This window comes from Gymnodraco acuticeps, unplaced genomic scaffold, assembly GCF_902827175.1.
Source record: "Gymnodraco acuticeps unplaced genomic scaffold, fGymAcu1.1, whole genome shotgun sequence".
In the NCBI taxonomy this organism is placed as follows: domain Eukaryota; kingdom Metazoa; phylum Chordata; class Actinopteri; order Perciformes; family Bathydraconidae; genus Gymnodraco; species Gymnodraco acuticeps.
This window is the reverse complement of record NW_022991216.1, coordinates 3344689-3359528: the sequence shown is the minus strand read 5'-3', so window position 1 is coordinate 3359528 and position 14840 is coordinate 3344689. Positions and strand designations below refer to the sequence as shown.

Sequence of the window (14840 nt, the reverse complement as noted above, 5' to 3'; positions counted from 1 at the left end):
CTAACAGATCTTCCAAGAAGTCTACTTTCAGCTTTTTTCGGTGAGTAAAATGATAATATTATACATGTTAACCCCGTTAGCAGGTGTTTGTGTGCTTGTTAGCTTAGCCTGTTATGTAGTTTATTAGCCAGCTGGACGTAACCCTTTATACATATATACAGTTTAGTTTATGATTCAGCCTTGGGTAAGACTTGTATACTATATGGCTATGACGCCCATAATGCTAAACGGGAGCAAATGTTAAAAGGGGTGGGCCGCCGGAGTCCACGCCGCCGAAGCTAACGGGGCTGCAGGGTGCTAGCTCGCTAGCGCGTCCCGGCGGCCGTAGCTAGCACCCTGGGGCTCCGTTAGCTTCGGCCAGCGGCGGAGTCCGGCGTTATAACTGGAGATCAAGGAATGCATCGTAACGCGGACTTGGTTCGCCTGCAGCCCGCTGTAGTATTGGCTAAATAAATGATGTTGAGCAAGGCTTATTAAGCTGAACACCGCCACAATTATTCTGCTATGTATCGGTACTTATTTTATTTTATTAACATGTGAATGACAAGCATTAAGAATAATACCAAATAGCTAATTATCTTGCAGATTGTCTCGTTTGATTATGAATGTAACGTTTATATAGTGGAACTATACTGTTTTATCAAAACCAAAGTGCCACGCAGTGACTTGGTATACATGTATTTCAGCAGGAAATGTGCAACCTAGATGACATTTACCAACACAGACTATATAGAAATATTTGTAAAAGTTGTTCATGCGTTACTAAGTGAATATGGCATTAACCCTCCTGTTGTCTTCGGGTCAAATCTGACCGATTTACTACTTTCATCAATCATGTTTTACATTCGATTGATACTGAGAGCATGTTAGCTTAGCTTCTTAGCCTGAGCTAGGACTCGAACGTCACGCTCGTTGGCAGCAGGTCCCGCCCTGTCCCGCCTCAGCTCCGCCTCAGCTCCGCCTCAGCGCTCCGCCTCAGCGCTCCGCCTCTTTGCCCTTATTTGGAGAAGGCGGGAGAAGGCGGGAATTAGACTCTGACGACACCGTCGAGCCGTTAGTGGCCGACTCTGCCTACTAACGGGCCGGCCACACTACAAGCGTAAAATTCGCTTCCAACGCCCCAAGATTTACGCTTGGGGCGTTTCTTCGAGCCCCGCGACCAACAACCAATCAGAATCTCCATGTGAATCTCCCGCCCCGGACATACAAAGTGAAAAACCCCGGTTCTTCTCCACTATTGCTAAAATGGATGCCGTCTACAAAGGGGGGAATACCACCTTCTCGTCCAGGAGCTCCGTCTCGATGACCGCCTTTTTCAGAGGTACTTCAGGATGAGCAAGGAGGTGTTCGACGAGTTGCTCGGAAAGGTGGGCCCACTGATTACAAAGGTGGACACCCATCTGCGTATGTCAATCGGCCCCGCCGAGCGACTCGCCATCTGCCTACGGTACGTTTTGTGTATTTCTACTTCTTTAATCTGACTCTGTATAGAAGGAGAGAGAATGCACGAATGATGACTGAAGTCTGTGATTTAGTTCAGATGGGTAACATTAATTAAGATATCTAGGTAAACACAGTATTGCTCCCCTGTGTACATGGCGTGTGTGTCTGTGTCTGTGATCAATGTGTGTGTGTGGGGATCTGTGTGTCTGTGTTCAATGTGTGTGTCTGTGTTCAATGTGTGTGTCTGTTCAATGTGTGTCTGTGTTCAATGTGTGTGTCTGTGTTCAATGTGTGTGTCTGTGTTCAATGTGTGTGTCTGTTCAATGTGTGTGTGTCTGTGTTCAATGTGTGTGTCTGTTCAATGTGTGTGTGTCTGTGTTCAATGTGTGTTCAATCTGTGTCTGTGTTCAATGTGTGTGTCTGTGTTCAATGTGTGGAGGGGGGGGATCTGTGGTCTGTGTGTGTGTGGGGTCTGAATAAATATATTTTGTAATCATGTATATATCTTTTTTTCTCAGGTACCTGGCAACTGGTGACTCGTACGCGACGATAGCCTTCAGCTATCGGGTCGGGCGTTCTACAGTGGCAGTCATTGTCAAGGAGGTTGCGGGGGCCATCTGGACCGCCCTGGTCGAGGAGTGCATGCCGGTACCACAGGTGGAGGATTGGAGAGCCATCGCTGCTGGGTTCCAGGAGCGCTGGGAGTTTCCCAACTGTGTTGGTGCCATAGATGGGAAGCACGTCGTTATCCAGGCTCCAGCAAATGCAGGTTCCCTCTACTTTAATTATAAGTCCACCCACTCCTTGGTACTGCTGGCTGTGGTGGATGCTGAGTACCTGTTCAGGGTAGTGGATGTTGGAGGCTTTGGGAGGAGCAGCGACAGTGGGAGCCTGCGGAATTCTGCATTTGGAGAGAGCCTCCGAGACGGCAGTCTGCAGCTACCACCTGACACCGTCATCGCAGGATCAGAGCGGCGGGGCCCTCTCCCCCATGTCTTCGTTGGAGATGAGGCATTTCCGCTGCTGGACAACCTTCTGCGTCCATTCCCTGGACGTCACCTCACCCGTGAAAGGAGGTTATTTAACTACCGCCTCAGCCGTGCCAGGTTGGTGGTTGAATGTGCGTTTGGCATCCTCTCAACCCAGTGGAGAATGCTCAGGCGTGTCATCACCACCAGCCCCGAGGTGACGGAGTTGTGTGTGAAGGCTGCCTGTGTGTTGCATAACTTCCTCCGCAGGAAGACCATTGATATGCCATCACGCACACCTATCGCAAGGTCCACGGATGAAGTTACTCCAACCCTGTGTGATGCACCGAGGATGGGCTCCAACAATGCCACACGGCAATCCATCCAACAGCGGGAGACCTTCTGCTCCTACTTCAACGAGGAGGGGGCAGTGCGATGGCAGGCAAATGTGGTGTAGGCCCATATTTGTCTCCAAACCAAAAAGCTCTTTTAAGAGCTACCCATTTTCTTTAAAAAGCAAATATTCCAAATGAGCCATTTTAAAATCAACCATTCCTAATAAACATGTTTCTTGAATTGATATCATGATATAACTAACAACCTTTTTCCTTCAGCCCTGTTTTTAGTGATAAACCACACATAATTTTCATCAGGGTTTCACCTGAATAATTACAGAAGACAGCACATTATATATCGACATACAAGAAGCTCCTGGTATGTTGTAACTGACAAACCACATGAACAAGTCAAGACACAGTATAGCCATAACATACTTTTAAATAACTTTTATTTATGTGATGTTGTGTGTGATGAGTGATGAGTGTAAAAAGATGTAATGTGGATCAGTATCAGTATCTAATTAATTAATTATTAATGTCCATTTCTGTGGCCTCCAGGACCGCCTCTTGTAGCTTCATTTTCAGTCTCATGCTGCTCGTCCTGCTCAGCTTTTGCATTGCAGGCCAGAGACTCCTTAAAAAAAGGAGGTCCTCGTCTTCCACCTCCACCACTGGTGGTGGGGGTGGTGGTGGTGGTGGCATGGCCAGCATCGGGCCTACGGCCGACAGCAGGTTCTCCTCAAAAGGGGACATCTCCCTTCCCCTGCTCTTCTTCCCCCGGAATGCTGGCACACTGGCCGGCACACCGTCTGGCACACTGGCCGGCACACTGGCCGGCTGACTGGCCGGCTGACTGCTACCTGGCTCTGGCTGGCTTTCCAGACTGTCATCCAGGCTGTCACCCATAGAGTCTTCCTCTTCTTCTGCTCCGGTGGGTGGAGGCAGGGGTTGCCGGGGGAAATTGCTGGACGTCTCACGGTCCAGCATGAAGGGCTTTAAAAAGCTCATTACTGCCGCGAGACGCCAGGGCTTAGATCCCCCGGAAGCCCCTGCCCCGCTACTTTTCCCTTCCTTCTCCAGGATCCTCTCCCTGCGGTATCGGTCCCTGAGGGACTTCCAACGCTTTTTGCACACTTCGTCTAATAAAATGAAAATGAAAGAATACAGTTAATTTCTTGAATTTCAGAAAATGATTGCTCCATTAATGAAAACCAAATCCCTTTCAATTGCATACAAGGTTTTACATGTCACACTTTATCAGAATCAAAAACAGGTTTATTGCCAGGTAGCTTTGCACATACTAGGAATTTGACTTGATGTCATGGTGCATATATACAAAACAAGAAATCTAATATAAAACACAACATGTATTGTACAGTTAAATTGCAAAAAGATAAAAATTAAATAAAGCAGTAATTTACATGGAAATAGAATGCTAGGAATGAATTTTTGCATATATATATATAACTAAGAAATGTGAAAGGAGTATGACTGTGTGCATTAATGTAATGCAATATAGTCTATGATGTGGCAGCGGATGATTAACATGTATGTGATTAATGTCTATGGCGCTATTTTATGCTAAATATACCGGCTATGTTTCATTAGCTATGTTAACATGAAGTAAACTGGATATAAAATCCCCAAACAGGCGAAAACCTACCAGTTTCCCCCACTGTCTCTGCCACCTCCTTCCATGCCTGGTTCCTCTGGTTTCTATCCCGGTAGGTGAACAGGGTCACATCAAATAATACAGGGTGATTCGCTACCGCTACGATTATAACCTCGTCCATTTTATTTCAAATATAGACATGAACGGCGGGATATCTCAGGATATCTCTCCCAGCGTATGCGCGGTTTTTGATTGGCTACGGCTTGAGCTGTCAGATTTTCTGAAACGGGATTTGATTGGCTTACGCTCACTTGTCAGGAACGGAGAGAGCGTTTCGTGCGTAAAAAGTTCAACATTGTTCAACTTTTTACGCGCGAGACGCTCTCAAAGTTACGCTTGCCTTCCCGTGATGCAGTTCGGCGAAAACGTGAGCGGACGTGACGTCACCCCATTCAAAGTGAATGGGCAGACGCGCTAGAGGCGTAATTTTACGCCTGAAACGCTTGTAGTGTGGAGGGCCCGTAAGGGCTTCACGGCAACTCTGCAGAATCCTATGGGTGACGTCACGGACCCTACGTCCATTTATATATACAGTCTATGGTAATTACCATTGTATTAGCCTATTTAAAGTAGACTTGTTACCTTTTGTCATGAAAACTAGCGATAGCTAGCTAGTTTGGATAGCGCTAACGTCTTCCCTTCAAGGGGTCTACATCTAGTGTTGCTTCTACAAGCTAGCAGATAGCTGTCACCTTTGAATCTAGTATTTTTCTTGCTAAGCGGTTTTGATATAATACATGACTGACTTATGTGGTTTATGGCTGAACTTAACGTATACGTTTAAGAAACACTATTGCTATTCAGCCATTTGTAAAACGACTGGTGTTGACGTTAGTGCTACACTTTTCAGTCATGTTGATTGACCAGCGTAATTTAACCAAACGGCCTTTGTGCCCTGTCATGTGGCCTTTGTGCCCTTAAAAAAAATGTGAACGGGAAGGCCAAATGGCCTTGCCCCTAAAATGACGAAATTCCAAGCCTCGTTATGAGCCGACCATTAGTCAAGTTTGTTTCATAATGTTCTGTATGCTAATTAAAAAAGGGTAACCAGTTTGTTTATAAAGTGTATATATATACATTTTCAAAACAAATGGAATACAAGCTATATGTATTACTCTCACCACAGTGGCCTAATCTAAAAAAAAAATTGAAATATATCTCGTCACCTATTTTCTGTCTAATACTAAAAGGTGATATTTTGTATCATTTATAATGTTTTGAATTGGCTATAAAGGTCAATAATAGATGGTGTTTTTGTGTTCAATCACAGTATGTATTTACCATTTTATACCCCTTGTGTTTTTGGGTCCTGTTGAAATAAAATAGTCATGTTTTAAAACTTGATTTAATAAAGTCATGTCAATCATCTTTGATCCCAGTGTGACACAAACAGCTTTGTTCAGTCTAAAACAATTTATAACCTAGAGACATAATATAACTGAAGAACATGTTGTGTATTGTATGTGTTGAGAATGCTGAACATTTTGTGCCTTACAATAAAGGAACTTATTTTAATTAAGCTGTATTTGTCTTTTAAAAAAGGAAAGAACCATTAGCATATATAAAAAACAAAACAATAAATCACCAACACATGTATACATAACACAAAACAAGGTTATTTTAAATGTTGTTTGAAGTAAAATGTTAACTATCCGTATTATATTCACTTCAGATGAATAGTATCAGAAAATGTAAAATAAGAAACCAAAGTATATCAGTAGGTGATTCTCTTTGCCATTGTTTTCATCTAGTCTATACTTTTACAACAATTCAATTCTTGGTTTTGGTGGGCCACCCCAAGATTTTCAGTGGCCTCATTTGGCCAGCCCTATGAAACATTTCTGGAGGCGCCACTGGGCAGCAGATGGATCCGAGAGTACTTACCACTGTTACTTACTCGTCACAGGAGACATCGTCATCGTTGCAGACTCTACTGCCCCCCGTGGACCTTTGTTGCTAGGGAAAATACTGCAGACCTTTCCTGACGCACATGGACAGGTGCGGTATGTTTAAAGTCCAGACGAAATGCAGCATACTGGAGCAACCAGTCACCAAGATCTGTCTTCTCCAAAAAGCTGAATGAAGAACTGACATAGATCCCAATGTTCAAATTACTTTTTCCCTTTGTGGACACTTTTTGACTGACAGTATGGACTGAGACACTCTCGTGCTCTTTACTAATAATTTGCTCCACTGGTGTTTTGGTGTAATTGTCACTTTATTATATAGTCACAATTAGGGGCCGGTGTGTTGGAGCGAATTTGCTTTGGGTTGTGCACGGGGTTTGTCTATATGTGTGTGAACGCGTCATCATCCAATTTGCGCACCTGGGAGCACGGGAGGTAATTAACCTATATATGTGGGCACAGGTGATCAGCTGGGATGAGAGGTTAGAGAGGAAGCCACACGTTTTTTGACCGTGATTGTTTGTGTCTGAGCGTGTGCGTGATCGTTATGTTTTAAACAAGATTTTAGATATGCGAGTCGTAAAAGGACATTTTAACCTTGGACAAATAAATTAAGCATTACAAATTACGTCATGGTGGACCTCATCCTTCACCACAACACACGTTGGGAACTCTCACTGCTAACCTCCATGAGTGGCCTTTTTTGATGAGCGATCGCCGCTACAGAGAGAGAAAGATTATCTTTCGATCCCGTTTGAATTGTGCCACGAATTACACTTATGATGTTTGTCAATTTAAAAGATAATTTTGCCAGTAAAAAAAAAAGAAAAAGTGTGGTAAAACTGAAGTAACACATTTTTGTGTGTGAAACGGTCAATGAACTACATCTCTGGTCTCACAGAACAACACACGTCACCAAGATGGCCGTCACCACTGTCTTGCTAAACAAGGGATTGACTACCCTCACTATCACCACAATGAAACACGTCCAGAAGAACGTCATGCACAGCTGCCTGCCTGCCTTCCTTTGATTCTCTCTGAACTGCCTGGTCTTTTTAATGTTAATGTCAACCATTTGTGCAGATAGCATGAAGTACAAAAGATAGCCGATGCTAATGTAGCGTTAGCATTTCTCCCCGGGCTTAAATTGTGTATTATAGAATGATCACACCGGTGTGACAGTACTCTTCAAAGGGTTCACGAAATATGACTACTACTCTTACTGTTTAACATTTTGGGTTACTTAATGTTACTTCATGTTAAGGCTAATACAAATGAGAAGGCTAAGGCTGTAATGCCTTAGCATGCGGTCCTGTGTCCTGGATCTCGAGCCGTGGATCTTGAGTCGTGGCTGTGCCTGTTGCTGTGGTCCTGGATCATAAGTCCTGGATGGATATCCTCGTGGATTCATCTTCCTATTATACACACATGCATTTCCAAACATTTGGACTACCTATGTTGCAAATGTATTATCTTTTCAATTTACACACGGCATCTATTGCACATCTGTCCGTCCTGGGAGAGGGATCCCTCCTCTGTTGCTCTCCCTGAGGTTTCTCCCATTTTTCCCTTTAAACTGTGGGTTTTCTCCGGAAGTTTTTCCTTGTACGATGTGAGGGTCTAAGGACAGAGGGTGTCGTATTGTCATACTGATATTCTAACGTATGCTAACTAACGTGCTACTAGCTAGGTAGCTAACTTGATCCAGCCACTCCTGGGGCCTCATTTATAACGTTGTGCGTAGGATTCACGTGGGAAGGTTGCTTACGTAGTACAAAGCAAAAAAATAGGTACAGAAATGTTCCGACATTTTCCGATTCACAAAACATTACGTAGGGAAGTGCGTACAGCACGGCCTACGCCTGTTTCCCTTTATAAAAAACAATCGACTCGAAATGCGGTGCAGCTTTTGCGGGCTCCACGTAACGCCCATATTTGCCTATAAATAGTCAAAGAAACGCCCATTCATTCATTTATTTTTACTGACTTTATGAAGAAGATCGCAGGAAATGACGACAGAACTGTCACGATCTGTCTTTGTGGTATTTTGTCTTGTCTTGTTTTATTTTGAAAGGTCTTCACCTCCTGTCTTGCCTGTTTCTGTCTGCGTTGTGTCTTGTTTAAATCTGTCTGTGGTTCCCGGTCGTTAGTTTCCCTGGTGTGTCTAATTTACCCGATTGTGTTCACCTGGTGTCCCTGTGTTTTCTCCTCCCTCCTCACCTGTGTCTTGTTTCTGTGATTAGTCTTGTGTGTATTTAAGTTCTGGTTTTTCTGTCTGTCTTTGTCGGTTCGTCTTTTGTCATGACTTGTTCGTCGGTGAGTGTTCTGTTTTGTCGTTGTTATCACCTAGCCTTGAAATAAAGGAATTGTCACTTTATTCTGCATTTGGGTCCTACCTGCTTCACACACCGTGGCAGAACGAACCGACCACAAAATGGACCCAGCAGATGATCCATGGGAGGTTCAATTACAGCATTTCACTTTCTATCTGGCTTGCTGCTTCGATTGGTGGAAGGGAGCGTCCAGTGTTCGGCAGAAAAGGGCCGCTCTGGTAGAGGCGCTCCGGTTGGCAGCAGAGAAACCATGTTTTGTTGAGTTTTTACCTGACTGGATTTTGGACTTCCTTCAAGCATGTGATTCCAGGCATGCTAGCTCCCTGTCTCCCAATTCCCAACCTGGCACCGTACGCCTTGGTGGGTTCCGCCTGAAGTCAACCCGTGCTTCTGCCCCAGTTCCTGCTCCTGTCCAGGAGTCGTATTCCGGAACTCATCAGGCTTATGGAGGTCCACAGAGTATTCAGGAGGCTGCTAAGAGGAGTCGTCGCAAGGCCAGGCTAGCAGCCCGAGCCCCAGCAGCCATGGTTCCGGCTCCAGTACAGGCCCCAACAGCCATGGTTCCGGCTCCAGTGCCGGACCCAGCAGCCATGGTTCCGTGCTCCAGTACCATCCCACATAGCCATGGTACCGTGCTCCAGTACCACCCCACACAGCCATGGATCCGTGTTCCTGTTCCTTGCCCAGCAGCCATGGTTCCGGCTCCAGTGCCGGCCCCAGCAGCCATGTTTCCCGCTCCAGAACTGGATCTTACAACCGTGGTCCCTGCACCAGAGCTGGCCCATACAGCCATGGTTCCGGCCCCAGTTCCAGCCATGGTTCCGGCTCAAGTACCGGTTCCAGCAGTCATGGTCCCGACTCCAGCACCTCGTCTCCTGCTGGCTCCCCAGCCGACGCCAGCTCCCCGAGTCTTGTCGGCGTACCGGCCGACTCTAGCACCTCGTCTCCTGTTGGCTCTCCAGCCAACACCAGCTCCCCGAGTCTTGTCGGCGTACCGGCCGACTCCAGCACCTCGTCTCCTGCTGGCTCCCCAGCCGACGCCAGCTCCCAGAGTCTTGTTGGCGTACCGGCCGACACAAGTTCCCTCTCAAGTCCCCTCTCAAGTTCCTACCCGAGTCCCCTCTCAAGTTCCTACCCGAGTCCCCTCTCCAGTTCCTACCCGAGTCCCCTCTCCAGTTCCCTCTCGGGTCCCCTCTCGAGTCACCTCTCAAGTTCCTACCCAAGTCCCCTCTCCAGTTCCCTCTGGAGTCCCCTCTCCAGTTCCCTCTGGAGTCCCCTCTCCAGTTCCCTCTGGAGTTCCCTCTCCAGTTCCCTCTCGAGTTCCCTCCTTTAGTCCTTCCTCTAGTCCCTCCTCTAGTCCCTCCTTTAGTCCCCTCTCTAGTCCCTCCTTTAGTCCCCTCTCTAGTTCCCCTCGTGAGTCCCCTCTCGAGTTCCCTTCTCTAGTTCGTCCTCTAGTCCCTCCTCTAGTCCCTCCTCTCTCCTCTAGTCCCCTCTCGAGTCTCCTCTCGAGTCCCCTCTCGAGTTCCCCTCTCGAGTCACGTCTCAAGTCCCTACCCAATGTCCTGGTCCGTTGGAGGTTCCGCTGGGGGTCCTGCCAACTCCATGTCCTGTCCCGTTGGAAGCCCTGTCGATTACTCCTCTGCCGGGGGTCCTACCAATCGTATGTCTGTCCCGTTGGAGGTCCCGCCGTCTACTCTTCTGCCGGGGGTCCTGCCAGCTCCTTGTCCTGTCTTGTTGGAGGTCCCGCCGACTACTCTCCTGCCGGGGGTCCTGCCAACCCTTTGTACATGGTTAAACCGTACACCCCAGCACGTGCACTACGCTCTGCATCAGCCATCGCTGCGAGGGGGACCCAAGTTCCCATCGGCAAAAACACGTGGGTTTGCTGTCCTGGCTCCAAGATGGTGGAATGAGCTCCCCATTGACATCAGGACGGCAGATAGCTTGCACATCTTCCGGCGCAAACTGAAAACTCATCTCTTTCGACTCCACTTCGAGCGTTAGAACTATTAACGAAGCACTTTTATACTAATAAAGGACTGGCTTACCTAAAGCCAGTTGAGTAGCACTTGAAATGTTTGGCTCTATGAAACCTGATGTACTTATATGATTCTGTTTTCTTCAAGGTTGTGTCTTCCTGGTCGAATGTACTTATTGTAAGTCGCTTTGGACAAAAGCGTCAGCTAAATGCAATGTAATGTAATGTAATGTAATGTCCTGTGCCGTTGGAGGCCCCGCCGACTACTCTCCTGCCGGGGGTCCTGCCAACCCTTTGTCCGGTGCCGTTGGAGGCCCCGCCGACTACTCTCCTGCCGGGGGTCCTACCAACCCCTTGTCCTGTTCCGTTGGAGGCCCCGCCATCCTCTGTCTCGCCGGGGGTCCTGCCAATCCCGTGTCCTGGTCCTCTTCCGTGGGGGATCCTGCCGAGGCCTGTCCCACCAGCTCCGGTTCCTGTCCGGCCGACACCGGGTCCTGCCCGGCCTCCGGCGCTGGCCCGTCAGCGCCTTCCTGCCCGGCCTCCGGAGCTCTCTGGTCTTCGCCCTCGATCCCGGCCCTCTGTGAGCCGTGGTCTTCGCCCTCGAGCCCAGCTCTCTGTGAGCCGTGGTCTTCGCCCTCGAGCCCGGTCCTCTGTGAGCCGTGGTCTTCGCCCGCGATCCCGGCCCCCTGACTCTTCCTGCCGCTGCCTTCGCCCTCATGCTCGGCCGCCCGAGTCCCCCACCTTAGACTCTGCCTTGCCCCCGGGCCGTCCGCCCGAACCCCCCTTTTTGAACTCTGCCTTGCCCCTGGGCCGTCCGCCCGAATCCCCCTTTTTGAACTCTGCCTTGCCCCCGGGCCGTCCGCCCGAGATCCCTTCCTGGTCCTCTGCTGTGCCTCTGGGCGGTCAGCTCAGTCCCGTCCTCCTGACCCCCTCCACCCACCCTGGTGGCCTAGTGATACGTCCCTCCTCCGGACCCCCTCCACCCACCCTGCTTGAGGTTTTGGACTTTTGTGTTTTGTTTTTTTTGGGACGTCTGGGATCCGTCCCTTGAGGGGGGGGGGGTACTGTCACGATCTGTCTTTGTGGTATTTTGTCTTGTCTTGTTTTATTTTGAAAGGTCTTCACCTCCTGTCTTGCCTGTTTCTGTCTGCGTTGTGTCTTGTTTAAATCTGTCTGTGGTTCCCGGTCGTTAGTTTCCCTGGTGTGTCTAATTTACCCGATTGTGTTCACCTGGTGTCCCTGTGTTTTCTCCTCCCTCCTCACCTGTGTCTTGTTTCTGTGATTAGTCTTGTGTGTATTTAAGTTCTGGTTTTTCTGTCTGTCTTTGTCGGTTCGTCTTTTGTCATGACTTGTTCGTCGGTGAGTGTTCTGTTTTGTCGTTGTTATCACCTAGCCTTGAAATAAAGGAATTGTCACTTTATTCTGCATTTGGGTCCTACCTGCTTCACACACCGTCACAAGAACAGCTAAAAAAGACATCTCACACCGTGTCAGATTTTGGTTATTTTGGGGAGGTCGAGATAAACCCTATTGTTTGGTGGATGCAGTTTGAACCAGAGTAGCAGCATGGAGGTCGGATCGTCACCAAAATAAATAAATAAGTGGTCCGAAAAAGGTTAATGACAAAAAAAATACACATAGCCTATAACCTTCCTCAGGCAGTGTGTTTGTACCGGGGACGGGACAGGACACCCCACCCACCCCTTGATGAGAAACTCTAAGAAATGATCGGGGAATCCCTCCGGAGTGGAGTCATGACGACTGGATCTGAATTATTTGTTTGTATTTGGCGGTTTGTGTTCCAGCTTTCGATCAGCAACTATATATCCATAATCCACCAGTTAAAGGAAATACAACTAATGTGTTATGTTATATTAGCTGTACAATTTACCACATATGGTGTTCTTAGTTTCCATACCTCCTGTGTTTTACGAGCGACTTATCAAGTCTTGGCAAACGGCATAACACACGATTAAACATGATAGTATATAAAACCATGCTCGTATCTAACCTATAGAAATGCAAAACGGCGTCAGTTTAGACGTAATTCTGTCCTCCTATTCATGAGAAAACATTTCATAACATTAACACAACATATTCCAGGTGGTTTTAAATAACATATCCGTATTTATTTATTTCTCCAAGTTATGTTTGTGTGTGCACTGAGGAGTCTCAAACAGGCGTTTGTTTAATCATTTTAAGATTGGCTTTAATCAATGTTTGAACATGAATTCTTCCTATATGATAAATGAGAGGTAACATTTTGTTTATGGTATTATTTCCACATATTTCTCTCCATTCTTCCTTCTGCAAACGGTGTCGCAGTTTCTCGTCTCTCCCGTTTGTGTGCTTAGTGCGTACGCATGGGTTAGAGTTTGCGTGGAGGACCGCACATTTCCCCGTCAAGTTAGTATTTTATAAATCGCAAACATTGCGTAGAAACTGGCGTACAACATTTTTTGAGCGTATATCCCTTTATAAATGAGGCCCCTGGTCCTTTCTTCAGACGGGAAGCGAAAGAACGAGCAAGACCCATTGCTGGTATGATAACAACCTGGTACTAAGCACACAGGCGTCTTGTTAAAGTTATCTTATCTTAGCTATCTCTTATATTTAGCGGAGGAAAACAATTGTGACATCAGTTATGACATCACTTACGCGACTCTGGGATTTGTAGTCTTTCTAGTTGCGTATTTTTCATAGTCTTATATTTCAACAGTTTTACGACAAACTGTGACTTTTTTGACATGGAAATGATTTTTTAAGATTGACAAACATCATGTGTAATTCGTGGCACAATTCAAACGGGATCGAAAGATACGTTTTCTCTCTCCATTGACTTCAATACATAATTTTTCCGAAATAAGGTCCCATGGACCGGAAGTAGATGGGCGTGAGCCTGACCCCTAGATAGGTACGCTGGATTGAACTACTTCACTGCTGTATCTAGATACAACAAGCATGCAAGTTTCAAAAATAACTATGTTTACTCACTTTAAATACATATTTATGTTAATAATTCTGTACTTTGTCTGAATGCATACTTTTAATTGCAGTGCAGTAACAACGATTTATTGAGTAATCCAGCGACAAAGAATAATTCAGCAACTATTGGTCATTCTTTAAACAGTTTCTTTAAAAAGCGCAATATCTTCACTGGTGTCAGATACTCAAATATGAGATTGGATTATTTGTTGTCATAGATGGAACAAGTTTTTTTTCTCTTTTTTCTTGAATACTTCACAATTTTTGTCATTTCTTTTACAAAAATGGCTAATCAATGATCAACTCTTCAAGGTTCTTCTTGCATCTCTGTTTATATTTTATTTTAGATTATGTTATAACTTCAAACCTCTGGATGTATTTTCAGTCTATCAGTATAATGCTGCTTTGATGGTTTCCCATATTCTCTAACGGCGGTCATTTGCACACAAAAGCCAATACATACACACACGATTTGGATTCAGTGCTCAGCCTCTTTGTTTCTCGTGCGTCCCAAATGCCAGCAGGTCACCGTGTGGCCTCTGTGAAATGCCACTGTGTCGGGCCGCAGCGATTGATGATGAGTCTCTCATTAAATGTGATCAGGAGAATTAACCTCCGCCTGTAGCCATCAGGGCGGCTCTGTACACACTCTGCCCTTCGCCCTGTGGCTACATGCTGCAAATATACACACATGTTTCCACTTGTACACTTTTTTGGGACACTGACAATACACTTTAGGCCTGAATAAACATAAGGGAGGCATTAGTACTTAAGGTCAAAAATTGCCATTTCCATTTTAGAGAACACAAAGAAATTCACTTTTTTTTCTGAAGCTACTCGAGTCCAGCTGCACTCCATAAATGTCACTGCGTCTTAATGGACGTTCTCCTCCTTGTGGAAGAGCATGTCATTCATATAATGTTTCACCTATTTGTAAATAGCTTACACTTTTAAATGCTTCTGCAGCTCTTCAGGTCCTTTTTTTTCCAGAGTTGTGCAGAATAAAAAAAGCTTAAACTCCATGCATAAAGACCTGAAGGTTGTTTTAAATCACCTTTAAGTGGTCCTCAACTTTAGGGTGACATCAGTGCTTTGACAGGGAGAGTCTGCCCTCTTGTGGTCATAACTTGTAGCACAATTCAACAAGAAACATGCATACATTTGACTTGTGAGTTTATTCAAACAAGATATATTATTTATATGATGTATTAGTACA

At 46.1% G+C, this 14840-nt stretch overlaps 3 protein-coding genes across 6 annotated transcripts in view; 1 reads left to right on the top strand and 2 right to left on the bottom strand.

Moving 5' to 3' along the window:
• garnl3 (GTPase activating Rap/RanGAP domain like 3) overlaps positions 1-14840 on the bottom strand; it is a 98204-nt gene that overhangs the window by 71449 nt on the left and 11915 nt on the right. The window lies entirely within an intron of this gene.
• On the top strand, positions 1098-3920 carry LOC117561449 (protein ANTAGONIST OF LIKE HETEROCHROMATIN PROTEIN 1-like). The gene is made up of 2 exons (XM_034238886.1): positions 1098-1447; positions 1962-3920. The coding sequence occupies exons 1-2, from the start codon at positions 1332-1334 to the stop codon at positions 2866-2868; spliced, it is 1023 nt and encodes a 340-aa protein (XP_034094777.1). The 5' UTR covers positions 1098-1331; the 3' UTR covers positions 2869-3920.
• On the bottom strand, positions 3195-4877 carry LOC117561451 (transcription factor Adf-1-like). Its single transcript, XM_034238888.1, has 2 exons — positions 4413-4877; positions 3195-3888 (listed from the first exon to the last, which is right to left on the bottom strand). The coding sequence occupies exons 1-2, from the start codon at positions 4540-4542 to the stop codon at positions 3275-3277; spliced, it is 744 nt and encodes a 247-aa protein (XP_034094779.1). The 5' UTR covers positions 4543-4877; the 3' UTR covers positions 3195-3274.